The sequence below is a fragment of the Microtus pennsylvanicus genome, chromosome 3 (assembly GCF_037038515.1).
Source record: "Microtus pennsylvanicus isolate mMicPen1 chromosome 3, mMicPen1.hap1, whole genome shotgun sequence".
NCBI classification, from domain to species: Eukaryota; Metazoa; Chordata; class Mammalia; order Rodentia; family Cricetidae; genus Microtus; species Microtus pennsylvanicus.
The window spans coordinates 117441733-117469419 of NC_134581.1; the positions used below are offsets into that span (position 1 = coordinate 117441733).

Consider the following 27687-nt stretch of genomic DNA (forward strand, 5'->3'; position numbering starts at 1 on the left):
TAAACTTCATATTCATAGGGCACACTATGTATCTGTGCAGTGCAACGGATTCCTCTTTAATTTTCTGCATGGATTTGAGAAAATGGAGCTAATCAATAATAAACCTTTAATGATGTGAGAAGGGCTGACTGAGGGTTGATGTTCCCTGTGGGAACTCAGTGTCTCATGGGTGAGTGAGTCATAAGCCTGCAGAAGACTGAAGAACTTTGTCTTCAATGATGCAAAGACATCCAGAACCAAGTGACTAATAAGCCTGTGACTGTAGAAACCATCAGAGAAGAAAGGTCCCCAGGCACAGAGTGGCCTAAGAAGGCTTATGTAATAATTGTTCTGCATTAATTCTCTGAGAAGGGTAGAGGTTAGGAAAACAAGAATGGATCTCCAGTGAGGACCAATTCAGTTTAAAAAAAAAATAGTTTAACTGAAGTTAGGAAATTGCCAGTTTTTAACATGGAAACACCCAGGAGCTGGTATGACCTCAGGCTCAGCCATATCCAAATCTTCAGAAACTGTTCTGTATCATTATCTCTGCTTCGCAGTTGTGGTTTTCCTCTCGCTGGTCTTCTGGTAGGCAGGCTTTCTTACCAGCAGTGGCAAGCTAGCTCCTGAACCGGGTGCCACCAGCTCAGTAGGACAAAAAGGAGAGGACTTTCCCCCGGGATGATTCGGTAAAAATCTGGAAGTTTTCCCTGATTGACCAGCTAGTCACATGACCACATGTGCCTCCACCAGCACTGGAGAGAGAGAGAGAGAGAGACAGAGACAGACAGAGAGACAGAGACAGAGGCAGAGACAGAGACAGAGGATGGAGTGGGATGTATAAAGCTACATTCTAGTGAGAGAAGGACTATTGATCTCCCAGGAGAAAACAGACAGCTTTACTTCTCTTGGAGAAAAAGTGGAGACGATCAACTAGGAATGCCTGTGAGGAGGAAGGGAAAGAGAAGCAAGCCAACTGGGGGTTGAACTCTCCTCTCTTATGGTTGTATGAAATTTGTTTTTCACTTGTGAAATCTGTAGATAAATGGAGTGTGCTTTATGCTGTTAATTTCGAATCTATGTCGTCTACGAATGATTAAATGTTCCTCTAACAAAGGCTTTATCTGTCATTATCTGAAAGCCTCAGGAACTGGGGGTGTATTTGGTTTCTTTAACTTCTAATCCCACATAAAATGTTATTGTTAGTTCTCAACAGAAGTGACATTAAAAGTCTTCTTAATTTTTCAGTAATATGCACTCATTCTCTCAGTGTTTCTTGAATATTCCCAGCACAATCCTAGCATAATAAAAATATTCTTATATAACAGATCTATTTCCTGGTAAGTGTCTAAATATTTGGTAGCTTTCCTAATTTGCTCTCTGTTACTATGATAAAAAACCAAAAGCAACTTGGGAAGGAAAGAGTTTATTTTATCTCACACTTTTCAGGTTATAGTCTACCTTTGAGGAAAGCCAGATAGGAACTCAAGCAGGAACAGAGACAAGAACCATGGAGGAATACGGCTGACTAGCTCACTTCCTTTCTTGGTCTCTGCTACCTTCTCGTATAGCCCAGGCCTACCTGCTTAGGGATGGTACCACCCACAGTGGACTGGTCCTTCCCACATCAGTCATCCATCAAGACAATTCCCGCAGACATGCCCACAGGCTAATCTGATGGAAGCAATTTCTTGGTTGAGGTTCCCTCAGCTCAGAGGACACACAAGTGGTCAATAAAAACCAGTCAGTATATTGGCCATTCAGGGAAGAAGCAGGTTCTGTAGACAGAGGTGCATGGGCCCTCTGACTTCTCAGCTTTAATGACTGGCTTCCAGGAGTGTATCCCAGATGTGTCCTGACCTCATGTCAGCCATTTTACCTCCTTATGTTTTCTGGGTTCTTTTTCTTCTTCCTGAAAAGAATACAAAGGAATAACTATTCTATGAAGTATTATAATGAGTACAGTCAATAAAATATGTAGTAAAAATTCTTGAGGCTAGGAGATAGCTCTGCTGATAGAACTATCAACAAGTTGAGAACCATTACTTTAGTTTGTGTCAAGCTGACATAAAACTAACCAGGATAGAGATTGTCACAGAAAGCTACACTGGTCAAGTAGCAGAGAATAGGAGATTTCAGAATGCTTTTCTCTAAATGGGATGTCTGTATCACATTCCCTCGGGCCAACACTCACAGACGGTTGTACAGGACCAGCAGAAAGACTGTAGAGCTAGAGGTGGTGGATGCCTGCAGTAAAGCAGGCTTTCCCCAAACAGCAGGGCAGTTGCAGAGATGAACCCAAAGCAGTTGTGACAGCATCCACAAGATCTGCACAAGTTCAAGCCAGACAGAAATCTCAGGTGGTGAGGAGAGATGGGCATGAATCCCACTCCTAGACAAAAAGCTGCAGACAACCGAAAGCTGCTAGGACAGGGAACGTCCATTTTTTTTTAAAAAATGGTTCCTGTGTGGTTCCATGCTCCCATGGAAATCCATGTAATGGCGTAAATGAATGCAGACAGATTGTAAAAATATATACAGCTTCAATGGGGAAATAGACTTACAGAACCACCGTTCCTGCAGAGACCAGGAAAGCAGAAGGGGCTCGCGAGCTCCCGCTTGCCCGATTTATAAGTGAACATTCGCCCGAGGCGAACACGCCCCCTAAGGGGCTGGGCTTAATCCATAAGTCCAAGAATACATGGGAAGTACAAAACAGAAAAGATGGACTAAAAGGAGAAAAGAATTAGACAAATGTGGATGGGTGAGTAGGGAAGGGGGATGGATCAGGGAGAAGTTGAGGGAGGTGGTGAAGATGACAACAATACATTGTATGACCTTATCAAAGAACGATTTAAAAAAGAAAACAGGAAACAAAAGAACACTCTCAGTGAAAAACTATAATATAAATGGTAAGCTATATGTGGTGTGGCGAAACTCTAATGCCGGATTCAAAGGGTTCAGGCAATGGAAGACAAGGCCAACATTAGCTACACAGGAAGCTGGAGGCCAGCCTGAGCTGGAGAGCCAGACACAGCCCCAAGAGTTCAAAAATAAACAGAAACACATATTGCAAACTTACATGAGTAAATATTATAAAATATTTATAGTCTCAATAAAATTGTGAGAAAAAGAATACAGCACAATAGATTTGTTAAAGGAAGATATTAAATAGAAATCTATAAAATTATACAAAATACTGATTAAGACTACAAAATGCATAAAAGGTGAGAAAGAACAACAACAAAAAATACAGCACAAAGGAGCCAATGAATAAAATAGAGTAATTTAAATAAAATGGCAATGAAATAAATTGAGTGTCTTTGTATTATAATTTACAGCATATAATAAAATCTTGAAATGACATGATGGTATTGTACCACGTGGTCCTCTTACCCCAAACAAACACTCCTCATCCAGTCATGGGAGAACATCAGAATAACCCCAAGGGAGGGTTTTCTCCAAAGTAGCAGACCTGGTGTTCCCTAAGCTGTTAGGATTACCAATGTGGAGTGGGAGGAGAGGACACAGGGGGAATGGGAATTGGCATGTAATAAATAAATGGAATGAAAAAGATTGTCAGTATCAAGGAAAGTATGACACATTTCCAGCTAAGTGAAGCTTAAGGATGTCAGAATGGAATAGTTTACCTTGGGTGGAACCCTGGGGTAGGAAGAAAACATTAGAAAGAAACTAAAGAAGTCAGAATGAAGTACAGCCTTTAGCTAAAATTAATGTATTAATGCTGGTTCATTAATTGAAACAAACATATCATAGTAATGCAAGATAGTAATAGTATCAGAAGTTGGGGTGCTGGGTACATGGGAACTTTCTACATAGTATTGGTACCTTGAAATTTTAAATGCATTAACTGGCTATGATATAAAGAATCTTGTGGAGGGGAGGAAGATCCGCACATGTTGGGCGGCAAAGACTGTAGCTATCAGACCCGATGGGTGGCTCCAGTAAATGAGTGTATTCCAGAACAAGGCTACACGTATGAGCTCACAGCACTGTGGTAGCATACACAAGAACATGGACACGAGTCAGATGGGGTCCCAGCACCAAGGGGGAGGTAGACATAGGGTCCTTCCCCTAACCAAGTAGCTATTTGCAAGTGATAGCCACTGACAGAGGCAAAATGAGTTTTTTCCAATGCAGTATCGCTGAGATGGTCCCCAACAGCTGGTCAACACACACACACACACACACACACACACACACACACACACACACACAACATCAACAACAACACCCAACAAACAACAACAATGAAAACCTCTACATTTTTGTGAACTTTTTGTTATTGTTTGGCATTTTTGTTTGTTTTTAATTTTCACTTTTTTCTGGGTTTTTGTGAGAGAACGAAGTCTTGCAAGTAGGTAGGGGTAGGGAGCATCTGAGACGAGTTGGGGGAGGAGAAAGTATGATCAAAATAGATTGTATGAGACATGCTAATAAATAAGGAAAGCCCATGTCTTAGAAGTTCATAGATCATATGAAGGAAAGTACTACTGACAGTTAGCTAAATAGACAAAGTGTCAATGTGCCTTCAAAATGTCTGTTTATACTCCCAAGTCTAATAAGAGAAGCTTTTCTATGCAGGGAATGGCAGTGAATGCATAGACTTCGGGCTGCCCAAGATGCTGAGAATAGAAACAGGGCTTGGCCCCAAGCATGCCATTTATCCTAATTCTTGCAAGGCTCCTGGAACAGGGCAGAAGAGGGGATGAAAAGAACATAAGAGGCGAAAAGATAGCCGGAGGGAAGCAAAGTCCCATCCTCTAGACACAGCACTCACAGTGTGGTCCTAACTCCCAGCAGTTGAGATCACCTGCTCTGGGCCTGCACAAGGCAATTCTCAGCTGTCAGTCATGTCATGGGGAGGAGCTTCCAGGGCCCGTACTTTTTACTGCTGAATTGTGGGCCACTGGTAGCCACTGTCTTCCATTGTGTGACCACGGTGTACTCACCAGACTCCATTGGATAGTTCCAATCCCAAAGTTACACAGATGGCCCTGGCAAAACCCAGGGGGACATGAACAAAATGAGAAGACATAAATGTCAGAAAGAAAGTACCCAGGAAGAGGGAGTTTGGTAGGGAAGAGAAAAGATGGGAGACAGTTGGAATGAGAAAAATCAGAATTCACTATATGCACGTGTAAAGATGCCAAAGAACAAATTCAATTAAAAATTAAAATAAATGAAGCCGAGAAGGTCAAAATGTTCAGGACAAGATGAGATAAAGAACATAATTCTAAAAGCAAAGTTGAGAAGGCTGTGTGCCCTGGTGGTAAAAGTGAAGCCTTGTCACTGGAGGAAGGTGGCCTCTGAAGGCATGCCTATTTCGTGAGCCAAGCTAATTGGAGCCAAGTTCTTACTGTTTTGCTCCACTTCAAAAGAAGATTTCAGCAGAAATACTGAAGTTGAAATAAAATATATTAATAAAATATAATTGCCTTATTAATACTGAATCACACAGGGGATTTTTCACCCTTTCTATTAAGCTTTCGTTTAACGTTTTAGTACTAGTCTAGAACTACTCGAAAGGGATTCTTCGCAATTGCTTGTTTTACAGTGTGGCAGCCTGTCATGAGGACTTTCAAGAATCCTGCATGTGATAAAAACAGCTTTCAACACACACTTTCCACTCCTCGAGCCAGGGCTGCAATTTAATGCTTACATTCTCTTATTCTATATATCCTATTTGCCAACAGGAGATTCTCTCTCTCTCTCTCTCTCTCTCTCTCTCTCTCTCTCTCTCTCTCTCTCTCTCTCTCATCAGGGCACTTGCTAGCCAAAGCTTTTATTTTATAGAACATGCATTACTGCTTGAAATCTTTCCCCCTAGTTCTAAGCATACCTTAGAGGCCGGCCTCACCCATGGGAAGCACAGGAAACCCCAGTTCTAATTGAACTGGTGCACCTGACTCAACCTGCCCAAGAACTATTAAAGGGTCACCATAGGAAATATCCCACAGTCAGTTTACAAGGTCATATTTCTGCACAGCACAGCAACAACAGAGAAAATGGCATGTTCACTCTAGTGTTCCTTATCTTCTTGACTAATTAGTGTGTTTGCTTATACCAAGGCCTTACTTTGTAGCATTGGGATCTAGGTTTTCCTGCCTTAACCTCCTGAGTGCTAGCATTTCAGGTGTGAACTTCCGCAGCTGGCTCTAGATCTAGTTTATGAACAGTTTCTCCTTCTACTGGCTTATTTATTTCTTTGTCAAAATAAAAAGATGCACATGCAGGTATACACTAGTCTGTATGGGGCTAAATTCCCATAACTCACTTAGAAATAAGCATGGATTGGACAATAGGGAAGCCAGTGCGCTGAGCTACTCTGCGGCTGCATGGGGCTGACTGGGCCAGGTGGTCACTCAGGTCAAGGATGCTTTGTAAGCTGGATCCAGACATAGATTCTTATCACCGGGATGACCACATCTGCTCTGCTCTTAGCAAGCTTTGTATGTTGTGCCTGTTAAATGAAAAAACAAAATGAAATTAAAATATCTCAAGGATCTGTGTCTCACAAACCAGGATCTTAAAAATACCCCATCCGATAGGTCTTTACTGAAGAATTAAGTAATTCCAGCCTGCTGTTTCCTGGGTGTGATGCAAGGAGAGGCTGTCCAGGCTGTTACAAACTATCCATCTTGCTGACCTACACTCTGAGCTCTTTGGGAGATTCTGATGCTTGAACAGCACTCAGGAGCCAGCATTTAGATAGTACTTCAGGCAGTCTGGGGCCATCTGTTGGGAAAGTGCTCCAAATACTCTTGATGGTCTGGTCCTGTGAAATCAGACTCTTTATTTAATGATAGGACTCTATTTTGTTCATTGCAGGATTGTTGGTTTGTCTCAGTGAGGAGTTTTGTGATTCTGGGCAACTTGTTTCTCTGGTCTGAGTTCCTGCTATAAATGCAAAGGCTTATTCCATTGCTTAGAGTCGTTTGGCAGCCTCTCTGAAAAATCTGAGAAATGACCACATAGGAAGGATGCTCCCCCTCCCTTGGGCACTCTTCATTCCTTCATTTGTTTCTGTGTCCTGCACGGATATTTTGCACGTTGGTAATGTGGGGTTTTCCATCTATGCTTGTCTAGAGATTTTATTCGAAGTCAGGTGTAAATGGTACTAACCCTGCCCCTTCTTAGAAATGAAAGGCACCCATCACCCGAATTCCCATATATTTAAAGTGTGTCTGTCTCTTATTGAATTCACTGTTTCCAGCTGTGCAGAAATACTTATGCTTATGTCTGTACATTTTATCTTCCATTAGATTCTGATTGTGTTTTGCTGTTGTGTCCCAGATAAGAAATATGTGTTTGGCTTTAAAAGAACTCACTAGTTTAATGAGTACAGCGATGAACAGAGTTTTTTAAAATTGTGTTAACTCATATCTTTTGTAAATGTTCAATCATTTACTTGTTAAGCATTCGGTACCTAACCTGTGGTCTGCTAGAGTCTGTGTAGGCTTGGTGTCATGAAAGTAAAATGTCTGCTTGGCCCTTCATGCTGCTGTGTGGATATCATTATCTATGGTTAGGCAAATGTCCTCCTAAAGGTTAAATGTTTGTGATAGCAATAAACCAACCAAGAAGACTCAAAAAGGAAAAGACATACATCAATGCATTCATCGGTGTGCTTTGTCCAGTGAAGGATGTTCATTTTTTTCCTTTTAATACTTCAAGCTCTTTTTCCTTCCTTCCTTCCTTCCTTCCTTCCTTCCTTCCTTCCTTCCTTCCTTCCTTCCTTCTAGGTGTGCATACATGTGTATGTGTATATATGTATGTGTGTATATATGTATGTATGTATATGTGTGTGTGTGTATTATGTGTGCCATACATAGATAAACAAGAATGGACACTTGGACTAAGTTTGAAATCCATGAGTAGACCAGCACATGAGGTTGAAGTGATTTGCTTCTTTTCTGTGTGTTCTTATTTCAGATGACGGGAAACTTTCCTTTGAGGAATTTAAAGCATATTTTGCAGATGGAGTTCTCAGTGGAGAAGAACTACATGATCTCTTCCACACCATTGACACACACAACACCAAGTAAGAAATATTTCCTATCGGCGGACTCCGTAAATGAGGTGGAGAGGGTATGAATGAGTCACTCAGACACGTCGAGGGTACATTCTGTAGTGTTCGACTCTGAAATAGCCTTTCCTAAAAATGCAAATGCTCTAAAACCCTTCAGAACCTTTCAAATAATTCCTATGTATTAATTTTAGATTGCATCCTCTTTATAGAATACAAAACAAAGAGGGCATGATAAATATAGTCCATCATTAATAGATAAGAAAAATCCATCTGTTCATCTTTGGTATAATCTAAACTTCCTTGTTTGAAAATTGTCTTCTGGGCATTACACTGGCATGCTGAGATGAAATGACTGCTCCTTGAGTGCTACAGGCAATGTCAGGCACAGGATAGCTCTGGAGAGTTGGTGCATGAGGGGGGCCATGGGGACCCCTCTTTTGGATTAGGAAGATTCTGTTTGTGTCCCCCCAAGCTGAGATAATGAGGACTTTAGGAATATAGCAGCAGAAATGTACTGCTTGTTTAATATTACTGAGCCAAATCATATTATTTTTCACAGTAACAATTAAACAAATCTAACAGGAAAGAGCATGGACTCAAATGTGCCTGGAGACGTGCCACGATGCCTACTGCCTGAACGATCTCATTTTGCTGTAGGCAAAGCCCTGACTTGGTTCCAGGCAGTAAGCCAGTCTGCTGAGACAATGCTCCGGAGCTCTTTACCTATGAACAGACATTTTTCTTGAGGCAAATCATTTAAAAAATTAAAAATTAAATTCCCTTTATTCAAGTGGTTGAATATTTTTAAAAGAATAAATATCTAGACTCCAATGAGATTTTAATTTAAATTGGCAATGCCTTAAGTCTTTCATTGTCAGAAATAGGATTAGATTTAGGAACTGATAACTTCAGTGTACTATCGAAACTGCTGCGATTGGTGTATTCGCAGGATGTTGTAGCAGGACATTTGCGAATCCCAAGGAAGGGATAGGTCAGTGTGGCTCAGAAACTGAGATAAGAGAAAGTAGAAACTTAGGCATAGAAGTATAGGAAAGTGGAGAGAACATTTCAGTCAAGAGAAGGCATGATCCAATAAGCATCTGGGAAATCCATAATGGACTTGATGTGGGGTTTTTTTTGGTCAGGGAAGGGAGGACACAAGAGTTGATGGAGTGGGCCTGGGAGGACTGGGAAGCTGTTGAGTTTGGGATGAAATTCCCAAATAATGAATAAAAAAACAAAAAAAACTCCACAGGTAATTCCATTGTGTGAAATTCTAAATAACAAATAAAAATAATATGTTAGAAATAAAATAGATGTTCACAAAATAAAAAAAAGGGCATGGATAAAGTTCTGGGTGCATGAGATGAGGAAGAGTTCGTTCTGATTCTTAAAGTGTCATTTATATATCTAAAAGGAAGGGAAGGAACAGAGTAAAGATGGGCTGGATGAGAAATAATATATTCTGAGTTTTTAAAAGTACTTCAACTTTATGCAAGGCGAAGGTGACCTAGTCAAGAAGTCTAGCAACGTCTTATAAGTCACTGTGGTTCCAGTGAGGACCCAGCTAAAATGATCGGGATGGAAGAAGACAATAGCTCTTAGGTAAACCTTGGATGGATTCTGAGGAAATAGAACATTCGTGCATGGAAGGAAGCCATCAGGAGAAAGGGATTCAGAGGAGGCAAAGGCTCCATTTTTGTCTTAGGAATCCGAATCCTGTTGGAAGTTGGTACGCTCACACTCCATCAGGATGCTGGTGGTTTCCTCCTTAATGTGTCAAGTTTTAAAAGTATCTGGATTTGGAGCATTTATTGAGGCTTCTGGCTTTAGAATTTGGTGTCACGAATATCTTTCTATTGCATATTTACTCAATTTAAGGAGAAAGTTTTCACTTGGTTTTGCTTGTTTGATTTTGACTTTTATTTATGTTTTTAATAGTTTGCATTACTTTGCATACATTTAAGATTACTGAGTACCAAAAACTGAGATGAGTAATGATTTATACAAGCCTAAAGAAGTGTATATTTTTATTGCTTGTTCTTATATGCATTAGCAACAACCATGTTTTCTGGCATAATTTTAATCAATTTAAAATTAAAAATATTAGTTGGGGACCTCTGAATTATATTCATGAAATTCATCCTTAGAATGGGTTGTCAGTGTCAAGCTTTGATCTCTTACAAACATTAATTCAGTCTTCAGCATAGAAATCCCAGAGCTTTATTTTAAGCTTATAAAAAAACAACTTTCATCTTGCATGAGCCAAGTTTGTGCTCTATATGCCAATTATTTCTCTTTTTTCTACTCACTTTCTCAGGACATATGCTATCCTCTCAAATACTGATGCTACCCAACAACCAAAGTGCTCTAATGTAGCCATGAGTACAGCCTGGCCCACCAGAAGCCAATTAACATTGGTGAGGTGGAACCACACCAATTAACTCTCTCTTCACTTTTCTCAACTCCCTGGTCCTTGTCCCTCCCAATGTCTGGTGGTGGAATATTTACTTGGCCATAAAATCAGTCTTTTAGAGAAGTTTAATTATGGCTTGTATCTACAATGCAGTAAACTTCATGTACATTATGTATCAAAGCTAGGCAAATTATTTCTTACAAAAAGGGATGCCCTGGTTGAGATAACTTTTTCATTCATTTCCAAGCCAGCCTATGAACACTGCCCCTTGTTTTTAACAAAAGCATCTCACAGTCACCGTCCATGATGCAGCAGGAGCTCGAGCTCAGTGCTGAGAAATCTCGCCCTAAGGTGAATCCCCGCAGCATCTCTTGCTCGATGCTGTGCTGGATGCTGTGTTACTCTTTGAGTGTGGCGAACGGTTTCTCAGAACTTGCATTCCCCACACATCTAACCCCAACATTTTGCTCAATGCAGAGTTTTTAAAAATGAAAAGACCCCTCAGTGGAAGGAGAGAAATTTGAAGGCATCATTTGTTCAACTCTCTATCATCTTTTTAAATTAATATTTTAATTGATAGGGGCTTTATTCATTAGGCAGGAGCACTCAGAAAGTTTTTCTGTAACAATATGATACTTGAATTAGATGGTCTGATGAAGACAAAATTGTGAAATTAAAGACATTGTTCACGAAGAATGGCATTATTAAAGACTAACTTAAATTTAGTAACTGTGAACAAGCTAATATTTCAAAATAAATTGAAAATTTCCCCTTCGTCTTATTAACACTTTATAGCTTTAGTATCCGTATTAATTGTCTTCTTTCTAGGGAAACATGCCTATTTTTTCTTTTTTAAAAAGAGAAAAAACGTTAGCCTCCCAACGATTTCAGTTAGCCTTCTTTATTGCAATCCTCCCAGCCGCAGAGTATGTCTCCTAGACACATATTTGTCTTCCCAACAAAGAAAATAAAACCTATTCAGAAAAGAATACTCACAATGCTATGAATATTTAAATTTTGGGAAAATAATACTAGAAAAAAAAACTAAATTTATAGCTAGATGTTCATAAATGAGGGCCAGCACCCTGGAAAAAGTCAAGAATAGAGGTAAAATTGTTAGGTCGGGGAGAAACTGTCACAGCACACAGAAAGTACTTTCTCTCCCTAGAAAGCCAGCATAGCTACATTTTGCAATCAGTTAGATGAAAATAAGAAAATTTAGCAAAAATCCTTATGGTATTAGTCATAGCAGAAGCAGGGGAAAATCTCCCTAGAGACCTAAAGCAATTCTGCCAGTGAGCTGCACTTAGGAGCTCCAGATTGTCGGGCTAGACCAAATGGTAGACCAGATGGAAGTTTTGCTCATGATGCAGAAAGTGAACATAAAGAAAAGCATTCCAAACTCTCACAGAGGGGCTCATGACTAGAGACTCATACGTTCAAACAGAAGATTCTTTGTTCCAGACTAAAATAGGTTTTTTTGGATACTGAGCACTGATATTTCAACCTTGTGCTTGTTGACTCACTGACGCTCACCAGAGTGACAGAAATATCACTGACTACTAAAACGAGTTAGTTCTGGAATTGAAAATATTCTTTCTTATACTAAACTGATTCTTTCTCTCTCCTTCTCTCCCTCTCTCTCTCTCCCTCCCTCCCTCCCTCTCTCTCTCTCTCTCTCTCTCTCTCCCTCCCTCCCCCTCTCCCCTCTCTCTCTCCCTCTCTCTCCTCTCTCTCTCTCTCTCTCTCTCTGTCTCTGTCTCTCTCTCTCTCTCTCTCTCATTTCTACTTAGTCTGCTCCTTGGGGTCATCTGGAATATGAATATTTTATTTCATGTCTCTCCAACATTTGAAAGCAGTTTTTATGCACAAATGATGAGATTAGAATCCCATAATAATTAGAGAGTAATTACATCAAAGGCTTTGTTTCAAATGGCAGAGATATGCTTCATCTGAAAGAGAAAAAGGGTTTTAGCCTACATTTATGCATGACCGTTAATTCCTAAAGTATGATGAGTTGGTTGATAATGCTACTGCCTTCCTTGAGTTATTCATCACACTGCTTAAGGGGAGATGTAAACACTGGGGCTCTCTGAGAGGGTGTGCAGTATAGTTGTGCATGGCATTGTGATTAGAAAGCTCATTGCCATTCTAACCATGAGTGAGACAGATCTCCTTCAACTGGCACTGAGGATATGGGAAGTAAAACCACAAATTTAGTACCTGGAAAAGTAGAGTAGTCCACAATCCCAGATGTCAGTTACAAATATGGAGTGGCTAAAAGTACATAAGTAAGAATACAGAAAGTGGGAAGTGATAGAGCTATAGGCCAAAGGAACAAATGACCAGAAAAGTTCATAACAGAGTAGTCAGCCTGGGCAAGCCAGGGTTGAGTTTTGATAGTTAAGATGAGGAGCCCTGGCAGAAAGGTACTTGCAACTCAAACTGGCCAACAGAAGTCAGCATCAAACACAGTCTGTTTTGATGCATGACTAAAGTTTACCTGTAGAAACTAGGTAAAGGGTTTGTTGATCCTTTGTCCAAACCCAAAGGCTCCAGTTTTGAGACAGCCGCATATGGAAACTGCTTTTAAGAGACATGGTATTTAGTATGATTTGGATGAAGGATGATTCTCAATGCTGTAGAGCTAGGGAGAATCAGTTTTTGAACAGATATTCCTCATTCTTTGGGCATGTGTGGAATGTATCTTAGACTCGGCACTGGGGCCCGAGTCATGAGTCACGAACTAAAAAGCGGCACCCGGGAGCGTGCTGTGTTAGCTAGCAGGCTACGCGATTGAAAGCGCGCTTCCTGAGCTCTGGTAGCCTAATCTACCCCCACGTTGGGCACCAAAAATGTAGCGGTGTAAATGAATGCAAAACAGATTGTAAAATATATACACAGTTTAATGGGGAAATTAGACTTACAGTACCATGGTTCCCGCAGAGAACAGGAAGCAGGCGCCCAATTTATAAGTAAACATTCGCCTGAGGCAAGCCCGCCCCCTAAGGGGCTGGCTTAACCCTACAATTCTCTCCCTTGCTCAACTTGGTAAAAGGTCACAATAAGGAAAATGATACTATAAAAAGATGGACTTCTTTGTGAGTGGCATAAGCCTAAATTAAGGACAACTTAAAGAAATTATAACCTTGATCACGTGCTAGATGAACCCATAGGCGACTTTTAAGGGTGTGTGCACAGCAGGCACTGGAATGCTGGTGCTCAGACTCTTCCCTGTTTTTGTTTACCTGTTCCTGCAGCTCTATCAGTTCTTATTTCAGAGGGACTGAGAGGTCAGGATGGCTGGAAGACAGCCCAGAAAACTATAAGAGAGACTGCTGTTCTTTAGCACCACTAAAGCAAACGCCTGGCTTTGAATCATTGCCCTACTTTGGTATTATGAGCACACGTGAACAATTTATCCCTTTTCCAGGGGAAGAAGGAGAGTTTGAACTGAAACCAGGATGCTGCATCTGAATAGAGAAGTATGGATTCTGGGCAGACACAACTTGAATTTCTCACAGTTTAAAGGATTTCTTACTCTGCCTCAAAAATCTTTATCATCTCATAATTTAAAGAAATATAACCATCCCCTTTTGAAGAACAAAAGACTCAGAGAAGCTAAAATTCTAATAATAGGGTCAGCAGAAAAACCTGAAGTTACTTATAGTGAGAAATCCTGAAAGTCAGGAAAATCTCTGCGCTCTAACAGGCATCCTGGTCTCACTAAGGTATCATGGTCCTCCCCTTCCCATTAGCCCCTTTGCCCTTGACTTACCCATCCATTTGTCTGACCAGTCCCTTCCTCTCTACAGTCTTCTAGAACCATGCTTGTCACACCACTCCTTTGAGCCTTGGGGTCCATCCTGTGTCCTTTGTGTATTTAGGATGATTGCCAACATTTGGATGTAGTAACATCTGGTATTTATTCACTTACTCCTTCACAATCCCACCTCCTATAGATATTAAAGTGTTGATTTCATACCAGTTTAACTCCTTGAGAATTTAGAGAATAGGAAGACTTGTGTCAGCTGGGAGGTGGTGTTGTATGCCTTTAATCCCAGCACTCAGAAGCCAGAGCAGGAAGACCTCTGTGAGTTTGAGGCCAGCCTGGTCTACAGAGCGAGTTCCAGAAAGGACACCAAAGCTACACAGAGAAACCCTGTCTCAAAAAAAGAAAGAAAAGAAGGAAGGAAGGGAGGGAGGGAGGGTGAGAGGGAGGGAGGTTGAGAGAGAGAGAGAGAGAGAGAGAGAGAGAGAGAGAGAGAGAGAGAAAGAAAGAAAGAAAGAAAGAAAGAAAGAAAGAAAGAAAGAAAGAAAGAAAGAAACTCATGAAAGAAATCCTTCATCATCACATCCTTTATCCTTTGCAGGTATAGTTTTGCCCACAGAAGCTGAAAAGCCCTGACTCACTTTAATTTACTAGCAAATCTCCAGTTATTTGTTCTATTTGTCCTAGAGCTAACCCAGGACCACAGAACTTTTTTTATTATTCGTCTATTTTTAAGATGTGTTTTCACTTCAGTAATTAGATAAGCCTAATTACTTACTTGGAACATCATTTTCTCTAACAAAGAAATGAAGAAAAATAAATATATGCATTTTTGAGTATTGGTTTGAAGCTCTGTTCTTTCTCATGAAGGAATTTTGTCAACAGCATCTTGATTTTTTCCTAAATCAAGTCGCTCCACAACCTCTAGTGTGGATAGGGACAGAGGTATCCTCAACCCACATGGAAGAGTAGAAAATTAATAAGCCAAATTCAACTTTACAATCAAAAAGATTATCATACCTTGGGAGCTACAGAGATAATTGTACAACAGAGATAATTTTATGGGGAAATGATTTATCCTTAGTTATAATTTAAGAAATAAATTGGTTCTAATTTTTTCTGATAAAGATAGCAGTGAAGCAAAAATTTTGTATCACATAAATTTTTCCAAAAAATTTAATTTCTAAGGGAAATGTGCAATTAATAACCTAATAGAGAGACTCAGTGATTAGACAGCTACAGTCTGGGCATTTATTTGTATCACTTTGTGTAATCTTCACAGAGACTTTGTAAGAATGCATTACAAATTCACAGCCCGCAGTTCATCAGTGCCGGTCAACCGATGTGCTGAAGTTGCTCGCATAGCTTGTGCAGAGGTATAGGATTTCCCAAGGTCTAGTTAAAAAACATCTAAACTCCCTTCATTGTCATGCTGTCTCAAGAACGTTTCATATTTTTAGCTGTTTTATATACCAAAAATCAAAATATTTCAAGGCCTTTCTTAAAAGTCACATTCAAGTGTCTTATTCTGATGAAAAGATGGCTGGCTCCGCAGCCATAGGATATATTTGGACGTACAGTAGAGAGGCAATTATTTTAATTGCTGCCTTTATCTCCTCTCTTTTTATATCTATTGTGTTCGGTTCTTAAAGTGGGAGTTGCTACATTGTAGAAAAGCTATTCTTTTTTTCTGTGGACATTAATTCCATTCTTCTCCCGTTTTCCTCCTTCATACCTGGAAGGCAGCTTCTACTTTTAGCCCTCTCACGGCCGCCTTCGCTCACTTCGCTTTATTTTCTCACTGTTCTTCGGAAGCCTCCGAGCTTCACTGTTTTCTTAAATCATCTATATTAGAGGCTGCAGTTCAAACATTTTCAGTATGATGCTACCTTTGGGTTGCAATCCATTCGTCTCCATGAAGAACGTGAACACTGAAAGCATGAGAAGCCATGGGCATTGCTAAAGGTGTAGTGCAATAAACCGCTACTCAAAATAAAACTTCATAGGGTAAATTATTTATCCATAAGTATTGTCTTCTTTCTAACTTTACTATTATTAACCAAATGAATGAAATAAATCAGTAAAAGTGGAACAACCATCTCTCTAAAGCACACGGTACTCACCTCTCAGACTGTTTCTTTCCGCACACCCAACGCACCAGCAAAATTTGCTCTTAGGAAATTACCACCACAACTATCTCAGTACAAAGTTTCTATTTTTAAAACCACATTATTCTTTAAAAAAATGTTATTAAGGCAGGAGTTATTCCAAAAACCTGAAATCATAATTTTTAAAGTGAAGGATTTTCAAAAACAACTCCTCTGAAAACGTTTCCCCAGCTGTCTGTGTCTCCCTGCGTTCAAATCTCCCAGGCAATGTCTTGAGGCAGTGAGGGCCTGGAGAGGTGGTTCAGTTGGGAGTCCTCTTCAGTGGGATGAGGACGTTTATAGAATACATTCTTGGGAGCTTGTTACCCCTTCCAAGCCACTGGCTTATTGATCTTGACCATCAAAGCCTCAAGAACTAGGATAATAAAATTTTTGTCATTTATTAATTACTCAGCCCAAAATATTCTTTTAGATCGCTGAGAGAGATTAAGTCACCCATGAATAAGAGAATAAAAATAGCATGGTTGTTGTAAAATGAACTGAAATAATGCAGAAATTCCCAGGTCAGAGCATAGAACACCTGGATCCCTGTCACTTTGACATAATCACAGGAGTGTCTGCTTAAAATGGCTTCTATTTATATATTCTAGTTTGATGATGGAAAACTGTTTTCTTTTGTCTTTCTTTTCTTCTACTATTTACCCTTATTCTACTCTGTAGCCAATCTTTACCACCTGAAATATGGCTTCATGTGTATTGCTCAACAATGTGTGTTATGTGTTTTATTACATACACCCATTTCTAAGTTTTGTTATTAGATTGCATTTTCTGCATTTTCTTGGGAACATAAACTTTTCTCTGCAGTAACTATATCAATCGCAGTTGTAGATCTATGGCACTCATTGTTTGAAGCTCTCCCCCCCCCCAAGTATGAACTCCATGCAGGCAGACATCCTGACTACTTTGTTTTTCATTGATTTTTTTCTACCATTATATCCAGCCCATATCGTGAGCTTAATAAATATTTGAGATGAGAAGAAAAACACATTCCTCCTCTTTTGTACCTCCTGCTGTGCTCTTTTCTTGAATATCCTTGCTCCCATGTGTGGTAAAGTTGCCAGTCATGAAAGTTTATCAAAGTCACTATGCAGGAATGCCGCAATGTATGTGTAAGACTCACAAATTCGGCAGCCTCGACCTTGAATCGCTTCATAGTCACATTGAGATTATTCTCTGCATTGGATCTTCATTTCTTTGCTAAAAGAAGGAAACCAATAGAATAGCCCATTTTTACAAAACTTACCAACAGTATGTAAATAGCTGCCCCAAACAAGAACAAAACAAAGATGATTAAGATGTATTCATTAACCTTTCCAGCTTCTCTTGATCATCTTTCTTTTAGGTGTTGTAATCATAATCTATGCCTTCTTAAAGCACCATCTAATTATATAATGTCATTTTAAATAGTTGTTTTATTATCTTGTTAATCTTGTCTCCAGATCTAATTATAATTTCTGAAACAAGAACCATTGTTTACTTGAGATCACTGTACTAAACTTTAAATAGTTAACTAATTGGTTGACACATAGATACGGTATATTGATTAGATGTAAGGTATTTTTGCAGAGGTATATTTATAACAACTTAAGACCCTATAGGTTGCAGAGAAGAAGTAACGCCACTGACAGGATCTATCATATAAATTCTTTAATTGGCTCTTTTATTTGGAACCCAGTAGATGCTTAATTTGGTTTAAGACTGAATGCAAATTAGTATCAAAGGATATTTCTTTTAAAATAATACTTTATTCTTGTGAACCAAAACCTTTAAAATGTAATTTAAAGTATAAATGTGAATTAATTCCCTATTTTAACAGACACAGATAGGTACAAATGAGTAATTTATTTTTCCCAATATTAATAGTTCTTCATTTATATGTAAAATGGTTTCTATTGCTTAGGAAGAAGTGCTAACTAACTACATAGAATATTATGCTCTTCTCTAGCCTTAAAAGGTTTCTCAGTAAGAAGAAGATAGACTAAATAACAAAGGCATTTAGCACTTATCCCAAAATCTAATAGGGTGAGGCTGAGCACCAGCCTCGAGAGAACATTGGTGTTCTTGTCTCATTCACTAATGGCTTTAGGGGTTTCATTTTGTTTTTATGATTTTCAAGGATTCTATTTTTAATCAACTTCAGATTAAGCAGAGTGGTTCAGAATGATTAGAAACCTACCTCTATTAGACCATAGGGCTGAGGATTTGCACAACTGATTTTCTCTATCCTCCCATCCTGGTTGCATGGGGTTGAAAAGCATAAAGGCTCACTTGAAACCACAGTGAAGAATTTCTTTTTGCTGAGGTTTTTTTTCACTGTGAAAATCCAGTCAATTTTGATAACGATTATTCTGGCTGAGTTCGCAGATCTCATGAAATCAGTCATTTATTCCCTACATATTCGGTTATTTCTCCATTAAGTGCTCATTCGTCACCTGCAACAGATGGAACACATGCTGTCTCTTAGATATGAATAGTTACTTTATATTCAAGAAAAGCTGACATATTCATGGATAGGAAATTGTTTTCCAAATAACTTATAGAAACAAACTTTTGTTCCAATATACGTGATGTCTTCTACTCCCCATGACTGAGAAGTAAGGCAAGACCCTCACCTCTTGATATTCCCATCCGTATTTGACTGTAACCCACAATCTTCACAGTGTTTAACTTTGATGATAAAATATAATTTATCATGTCTGCGAATTACTTTATTATAAATAATTGCTATGTTCAAATAAACTATCCTTTAAACAACATTATGTCTGGAAGTTATTTACAGGCAGCTAACTGTTAAGGAATGTTTCTAGGCAGCCAGAGATGCTTGTATAATGCATTGATCTCAGGGAGGTCTCCTGCCTTACTGTGTCCAAAGGTCATTTGTTGAAGAAAAGACTAGGGACAGGGAAATAGAATACCATTACTTGAAAATTATCAAACTCTTTTCTGTGGATTAGGAAATAAACAGAGAGAATTACTACTTATTATCATTTTATATTTTTCAGAAACAATAAATAATAATCTTAAAACTGTGCCTGGTATATTAAATTATCTTTTGTAACACATCCAACCTTTTCCAACTTCATGGAAAGAAATTATATGTCTACTGGATTTGTTTAAATGAGAAAAACTGAAAAGCAGTATCCAAAATCAAATTTGTTGCTTGTTATTTTATCTAATTACTATGATTTCCTACCTGTATTCTGCATTCTCCATATTGGATTTTAGGCCAATATATTTTAAATTTCATTGTTTTCTATTGTCCATTAATTGTATTTATACCTTGGATGATTCATGAAAATGCATAGAAATAATGTATTTAAAAAGATATCTCCAGAGATATATATTCCAATGAAAAAAACTAGGGTATGCCGCCCCCACCTTCCCTGAACAAACACAAGCCCACTCATCATTATAGAAATAATGTGTTTAAAAAGATATCTCCAGAGATATATATATTCCAATGAAAGAACTAGGGTATGCTGCCCCCACTTCCCTGAACAAACACAAGTCCACTTATCATTACCCATGCTTGTAGGAATGTAGGACTGTCTATTGGAGCATGGATAGAGTCTCAGAAAAGAAATTGAGCCTCCCTCTCCTGTGAGTCATCAGTTGTCTGTAGCTTTGGGACTTTGAGCTCATTTCTCTCCTCTAGCGTTTTGGCTGGCTTGATCTTTCCCTGGTCTTGTGCTGCCACAGCCCCTGAGAACTCACATGTGCAAACACCACGCTGTGTCTCGGAAACACTGTGCCACTACAGTCTTTATCTTCCGTGATGGTTTCTGGGCCTCAGGAGAAGCTGTGACTCAGATATCAGGTTATGCTTTTAATTTATTTTTTCTGGGATTCATCTTCATTGAATTGTAATTTTTTCCCCTGTGAAGTGAAAAGGGCTATCTTAATTTTAAAGCTTGTGACAGGAATATCCTTTCTACAGGAACAGACCACACAGGAAATGTTTGCCCGATTTATGATTTTACGTCATTTAGACAAATAAAACAAACAAAATTTTAACCTGAGCAACATTGATCCTTGAAATCTAAGATAAAATATAATAAATATTGCAGTTTTCATTTGACGGGAGCTGAAAAAAGAATGGTTAAATTGTTGTATGAGACACAATCATGAACTCGGTTCTGTCTTGCCCATCCAAACGTCTTTCAGCAAGGAGTTACTGAGCATTTACTAAGTGCTGGATATTTTGTTTGGTCCTGGGGGTGTATCCGTGAACTAGAATTTTATCCTTTAGTAGAGAAAGCAGGCACACAGTGTGGTTTCTCCAAGCTTGGAGAAGGGAAAGTGGACACAAAGTACCATTGCTAACCTAGAAACTATTTGTAAATGATTCCTGCTGGGAAAGAAAAAAATCAGTTTTAGTTTATCAACCACACCTCAGGGAAAGCCCTGTGCCAAGGAACAGTTGGCCAACACAAAGTGGACTCCATGTTGTTGTTGTTGTTTTCCTGCATTGCTTGTTTTGGTTTGATTTAGTATTTTTGTCTTATTAGCTTTTGTTGGTTTTACTTTCGTTTTTGTTTGAGAAAGAGAGAGGGAGGGAGAACTTGAATTTGGGTGAATAGAAAGGTAGGGGTGTGTGGGAGGAGCTGGAGAGGGCAAAGAACACAACCAGAATATATTGTATGAAAATATTTTTATAAAAACAAAGCAAAAAATGGTTTCTTATAACAGGGAAATGCAGTGTTTTGGAGGGAGTTGGCACACTGACCTGGTCTAAAGAGCTCCTCAAAATCTCAGGCTGATGGTTGAGTTTTCATGGCATATTAATAAAGAAAGGCAAAGAAATAGATATGGTAGGGAAGGAAAAGAGGAGAGGAGGGAAGGGAAGAGGAGAGGAGGGAAGGGGAGGGGAGGGGAGGGGAGTGGGGAAAGGAGAGGAGAGGAGAGGAGAGGAGAGGAGAGGAGAGGAGAGGAGAGGAGAGGAGAGGAGAGGAGAGGAGAGGAGAGGAGAGGAGAGGAGAGGAGAGGAGAGGAGAGGAGGGCTCAATCAGATAGAAGGGCATTTGTGAACACCCTTAGGTGAGAGAACGCAGCATGTTGGACTCAGACAGGCTGCATGCCTGAACCCTCTAGCTGAAACTAAGAGGAGATGCTTGCCAGGCGAGCCTTGGCTGTGGACAAGCTTAGGAACCAGCGTGGCTTTCAGAGTTCTACCCTTTGTTCAGGGCAGAGACAGGCGAGTCTCAAACCTGATGCTGGCTGGAGTGAAGAGCAGAAACACAAACTGAAGAGAATTGACAGCAGGTGACAAGCCTAGGGGTAGCGTGCCAATTACGAGGTTCCTACAGCTGTTCTTGACCAAATGCCGTCTGTAGCACCCTCTTGTAGGTCTGTACCCCTTGTCTTCCTGAGTCAGTTTAAACATTTCTGATCTAGAACGATCTTGATAATTACCCCGGGGTGTGTAAAACTACTAATGGTCAGCATTTATGAACTGTTTACTATGTTCAGGTCTAAGCATATTTTAGTCGTTAATTTGTTCAATCTTGAGAGTCAGGTATGGTGTGATTCATTCATACCTTTAATCTCAGCACGTGGGAGGCAGAGGCAGGCAGATCTCTGTGAGTTCAAGGCCAGTCTGCTCTACACATTTGGACCTTCAGGCCAGCCAGAGAAACATGGCGAGAACCTGTATCAAAAAAAAAAAATTAATTCATTCTTGAAAGCACACTCCAGGTAGATTCCACTTTGCACATGAGGAGACTGAGTCACAATGAAGTGGAGAACTGTCCCAAAGTCGCATCATATCCTGCCCCACTGCCTTGTACTCAGTGATTTTGCCTTGTACACTGCCGTGTTGTCTGGAAGAGCAATCTTCATTCTGTTTCTGGCCAAGAAGACTTTGCGGTGCTTTACTCTCTGTGAATATTAAGTGGAGCTAATGATATGTGCTGGAAGGGAGATTGTGAAAGCTCGGAGACAATGTTAAGCAGTTTGTTCTAGCAGCCAAGAAGGTGCCACATAAATAGATGGAGTTTGTTTAACTAGAGTCGGTAGTACTTGTGAATACAGAGCCACGCGGTATGAGGATTAATTAATTGCTTGCTGCTGCCTCTTGGGTTCGGCAGGGGAAAGTGTGGTGACTGTGAACTCAAGCCCTTGACTGATATTTTGGAGTTCACAGCTATGCCCAATCAATAGAAATGTTTTGTTTCAAGAGGTGCTATAAAGGACAACAAAAAGAGACCAATAGCCTAGTTTAGGCAGAGAGTCCTGCAGGATTAATCTCTTCTTTTCTAAAGACCTTTACAAATGAGAAGCCGTTGACAGAAACTGACTCTACCCCCCCCCCCCATTATGTCTTCTAGATGCAACAACACCTTGTAAAATGGGCTTTCTTCCAGGGCGTAGATTCGCACAGTAGAGAGGGAGAAGACTGAAACTATCTCACGGAACTCCTCTGATAGGGGAGCTAAGAGCTGGTTTTCCTGTTTGAGATTCCCTGTCCACTCCTAGGGTTTGGTTGGGCAACAGTGACAGCAGCCTGAGACTTATTTCCAAGGACATCAAGGAAGGAAAGGAGCTGAGCAAGCTGGCTTTCAGGCGTGGAAGGAAAGATCCTTCCTTGTTGCGGGAGGTCCTCCCACTCCTCCAGCCTATCGTCGCTGAGATACCAGCCCCTTGGGGCGTGGTCTCTCTCCCTTTAAAAAAGCAGCCACTTCCCTCTCCTCTCTCTCTTCACTTCCTGCTCCGCCGGTGACTTGACTTCCTTCCTGGTTACGCAGAGGGCTGAAAGTGATCTGTAAGTTTTTTCCCCTTTAAATAAATATCACCCTATTAATCATAATCCCAAATTGGCATTGTTTGTGACTTACGCCTTCATTTGGCGCCCAACGTTTGGTTTTAGAACCTCTCCCGGCTCGCAGCCGCGAGTTCGGCTTGGCGGCCGGAAGTTCGGCTTGGCGGCCGCAAGTTCGGCTTGGCGGGCGCTTGTTCAGCTTGGCGGGAGCAGTTGCTTCCTCAGCCGCTGCCTGTGGATTTAAACTCCACAGGCCCGCGAAGTCTCTGCCCGCGTGATTTGCTCTTTTCTGAGTCGTTTTCAAATCTCCCTTGCAAGCACAGCTCTTAAGTGGCGCGAACCAGAGCACGTGGTTGCTGAAAGCTGCAACCCCTCAGGGTGACTCTGTCACGTGGAGGCATAAGCGGCTTCCAGGTTGCTCTTCCCTACCCCTGGATTCTGGTTTCTGGTTCCATCTCTGGAATTGATTTAATTACATTTACTTTGTTGAGCAACTTACATTTTCCAGTTTTTAACAAATACTAGGCGGACTTTGAAACAGGACCGTGTTTTCGTCGAGACTTGGCAACAGCGCCACCTGCTGGATAATAGGTAATATGGCAGTTCCCGTTTCCAACGCGAATTTTACTGTTCTGGTTACCAATACAATGGGTTATATCATGCAAGGTTTATATGACTATGGGGATAACTTAATTTACTGGTTACTAGGTTTCAGTATTTTTTTGCATATTCTATCATTTAGGAAGATCATGGCACTCCTAAGAACCATACAATCTTTACTAGAAACTCATGCAGGTCAGGAGATTAAGGATTCAAAAGAGACAATAATAAAAAGACTTGAAATGATTGAAGAAATGATTGGAGCTGGTGAACAGAGTAATAAGGCACAAGGACAGAATACAATGCCAACACCAGCTATTAGAACTGGCTTACCAAAGGTTTTAGCAGCATACCCTATACTTAATTCTGACAAAGCGTCAACTTCTAAAGGCTCAAAGGGAGTCAGAGAAGCTAGATGGACGCCAATAGCAATGAATGATCTAAAAGAAATTAAGCAAGCTATTGTTAATTTTGGCTTGCACTCTGCATACGTAAAGGAAATGATAAGGACTTGGGCTTCTAATGCTAGAGCTACCCCCCATGATTTCCATCAGTTAGTGTCTGCAGTTTTAGATAATGGACCTTCCTTGATGTTTGGAATTTATTTCAGAGAAGAATCCAAACATATGGAACAGCAAGGAAGAGCAAAAGGTATTGAGGTTTCCCAAGATCAAATTCTTGGTGCAGGAGAATATGCTGATCCACAGGTCCAAGCTCTTTATGATGATGAAGTACTGTGTCTATGTCACCAAGCAGCTTTAAATGCTTGGAATAGGATACAAGATCCAGCAAAAAGGGTTGAATCATATACCAGAATTAGGCAGGGACAGAGAGAACCCTTTATTGACTTTTTGCAAAGATTAATTAAGGCTCTGGACATAGGGGTAACAGACCCAGAAGCTAGACGAATACTTCTTGAATCTCTAGCTTTTGAGAATGCAAACATAGAATGCAAAAAGATAATTGGGCCTTTAAAGTCTAGATCAGCACCTATGGATGAATGGATTCAGCATACGATGAATGTTGAGACGTTTAGCTATAACGATGAATCTTGGGTAGGAGAAGCGATTTCCACAGCAATGAGGAGACATCAAACTGCCAGGTGTTTTAATTGTGGTAAATTAGGACATCTGAAAAGGGATTGCAGGCACAGAATTTCTAGGAATATTATCTCCTCTGGGAATGACAAAGATAGGAGACCTAGGCCTTCAGGTATATGTAGGAGATGCGGTAAAGGCCGACATTGGTCCAATGAATGCAGGTCAACAACAGACAAACAAGGCAACCCGATACCGTCGGGAAACTCCTTGAGGGGCCTCTCGCAGGCCCCCAAGCCAACAGTGGCCCAGTCATTCCCAGTCACAGTGGAGAACGTGCCTCACCAAGAAAATTAAAAGCTCCAATTTCTGCTGCAAAAAGTAATACTGGTCTAAATGATGAAATCCATGTGGAGGATGAGTCAAAAAACCCAGTTGGACAGAGTAAACGTATATTTTGGCAGACTTCTATTAATGATCAAAGACCAAAGCTAAGAGTCTGTATAAATGGCACTTTTATTGAAGGCTTATTAGACACAGGTGCGGATGTAAGTATCATTACCCCAGAATCTTGGCATCCGAATTGGCCTCTTCAAGAGGTAGATGTTCAGTTCCTGGGAATTGGAACCCTATCTCGTGTAAAACAAAGCACAAGATGGGTTGAATGCATAGGGCCCGAAGGGCAAATAGGAAGACTAAGGCCATATATAGCCAATATTGCCATAAATTTATGGGGCCGTGACCTGCTACAGCAATGGAATACCCAGATTAACATTCCTGTAGTTCCAGGAACTCATAATTCTGGGAAAGATATGATGAGGTATTATGGAAAAAGGTCACTAGCCATTCAGGCTGTACAAGAACATACAGCAAATACCAAACCTTTAGAGGTACCAACAGCCCTACCTTTAAAATGGCTAACTGAGAAGCCAATATGGATCAAACAGTGGCCTCTAGCTGAAGATAAACTACAGGCATTGGAACAGCTGGTGCAGGAGCAACTAAATGCTCACCACATTGAAGAATCAACCAGCCCTTGGAATTCTCCTGTGTTTGTTGTAAAAAAGAAATCTGGTAAATGGAGAATGGTGACAGATCTAAGAGCTGTCAACAAAGTAATTCAACCTATGGGCTCACTACAATCTGGAATTCCTTTGCCTTCTCTGTTACCAAAAGGATGGCCTCTTATAGTTATTGATTTGAAAGATTGTTTTTTCACTATACCGTTACAAGAAAAGGATAGAGAAAAATTTGCCTTTACAGTGCCTACTTATAATAATTCTCAGCCCAATAGGAGATATCAATGGACTGTCCTCCCACAGGGTATGCTCAATAGTCCTACACTGTGCCAATATTTTGTAAGTAAGCCATTGGAAATAATTCGTAAACAATTCCCCAAGTCCATTATTTATCATTACATGGATGACATCTTGTTATCTGATTCAAATAAAGATACTTTAGAAAGGATGTTTGAAGAAGTAAAGAAAGTCTTGCCTAGGTGGGGATTACAAATTGCCCCTGAAAAGATTCAAAGAGGAAACTCTATTAATTACCTAGGTTACAGAATAGGGTTAGAGAAAATTAAAACGCAAAAGGCACAAATTAGGAGAGACCGCTTAAAGACTCTTAATGACTTCCAAAGATTGTTAGGAGACATTTCCAGTCTACGACCAGCTGTTGGGATAACACCTGATCTAATAGTTCATTTAAACAAAACCTTAGATGGTGATAAAGATTTGAATAGTCCAAGAGAACTGACAGCTGAAGCAGAAAAGGAACTGACAATGATTGAGGAAAAATTACAGGAGGCACATGTGGATAGGGTGAACCCAAATCTTAGCTGCATCCTAGTCATATTGCCTTCCAGAATTTCTCCTACAGGGATTCTAATGCAGAGGGAAGATATTATTTTAGAGTGGATATTTATACCTAATAAACCAAGTAAAAAATTAAAAACTTATGTGGAAAAAGTCTCTGAATTAATTATAAAAGGTAAGCTGAGACTTCGTCAACTAGCAGGTATAGACCCAGCAGAAATTATAGTGCCTTTTACTACTGAAGAAATAAAAAAGTTATGGGAAGACAATGAACCGTGGCAAAGAGCTTGTGCTAATTTTTTGGGAGAAATTAATAGCAACTATCCCAAAAGTGGTAGACTTAACCTCATAAAAAGAACTTCTTGGATTCTTCCTAGAATTGTACGTGATGCTCCAATAACTGGAGCCCGTACGTTCTATACTGATGCAAATAAATCAGGGAAAGCAGGTTACAAGTCAGATGAATTGAGTAAGGTGGAACAAAGCCCTTATAATTCTGTCCAGAAGGCAGAATTATATGCCATTCTTATGGTGCTAAGGGATTTTAAAGAACCTCTTAATATAGTTACAGATTCACAATATGCAGAAAGAGTTATCTTGCATATTGAAACCGCTGAATTTATACCAGATGACACAGAGTTGACTTCATTGTTTATCCAGGTACAAGACATAATCAGGAACAGGCTTTGTCCGATGTACATAACACACATCCGTTCCCATACAGGTCTGCCTGGTCCTCTAGCCCAAGGCAATGCTGAGATTGATCAATTATTGATTGGAAGTGTGTTGCAGGCCTCAGAATTTCATAAGAAGCATCATGTCAATAGTAAAGGCCTAAAGAAAGAATTTTCCATTACTTGGCAACAAGCTAAGGACATTATAAAGAGATGTCCTACTTGTTCTTTCTATAATCAAACACCGTTGCCTGCAGGGAGTAACCCAAAGGGCACTAAGAGAAATGAAATCTGGCAGATGGATGTGTTCCACTTTATGGAATTTGGTAAATTAAAATATGTACACCACACCATAGACACGTATTCAGGTTTTCAATGGGCTACTGCCCTGAGCTCAGAAAAGGCTGATTCAGT

General features: G+C 40.0%; 1 protein-coding gene across 1 annotated transcript in view; it reads left to right on the forward strand.

Annotated features, from left to right (window-relative positions):
- Necab1 (N-terminal EF-hand calcium binding protein 1) overlaps positions 1-27687 on the forward strand; it is a 150343-nt gene that overhangs the window by 19514 nt on the left and 103142 nt on the right. Inside the window, exon 3 of the mRNA XM_075966928.1 lies at positions 7936-8044. Within this exon, the coding sequence (XP_075823043.1) occupies positions 7936-8044 (109 nt within the window). The remainder of the gene's footprint in view (positions 1-7935; positions 8045-27687) is intronic.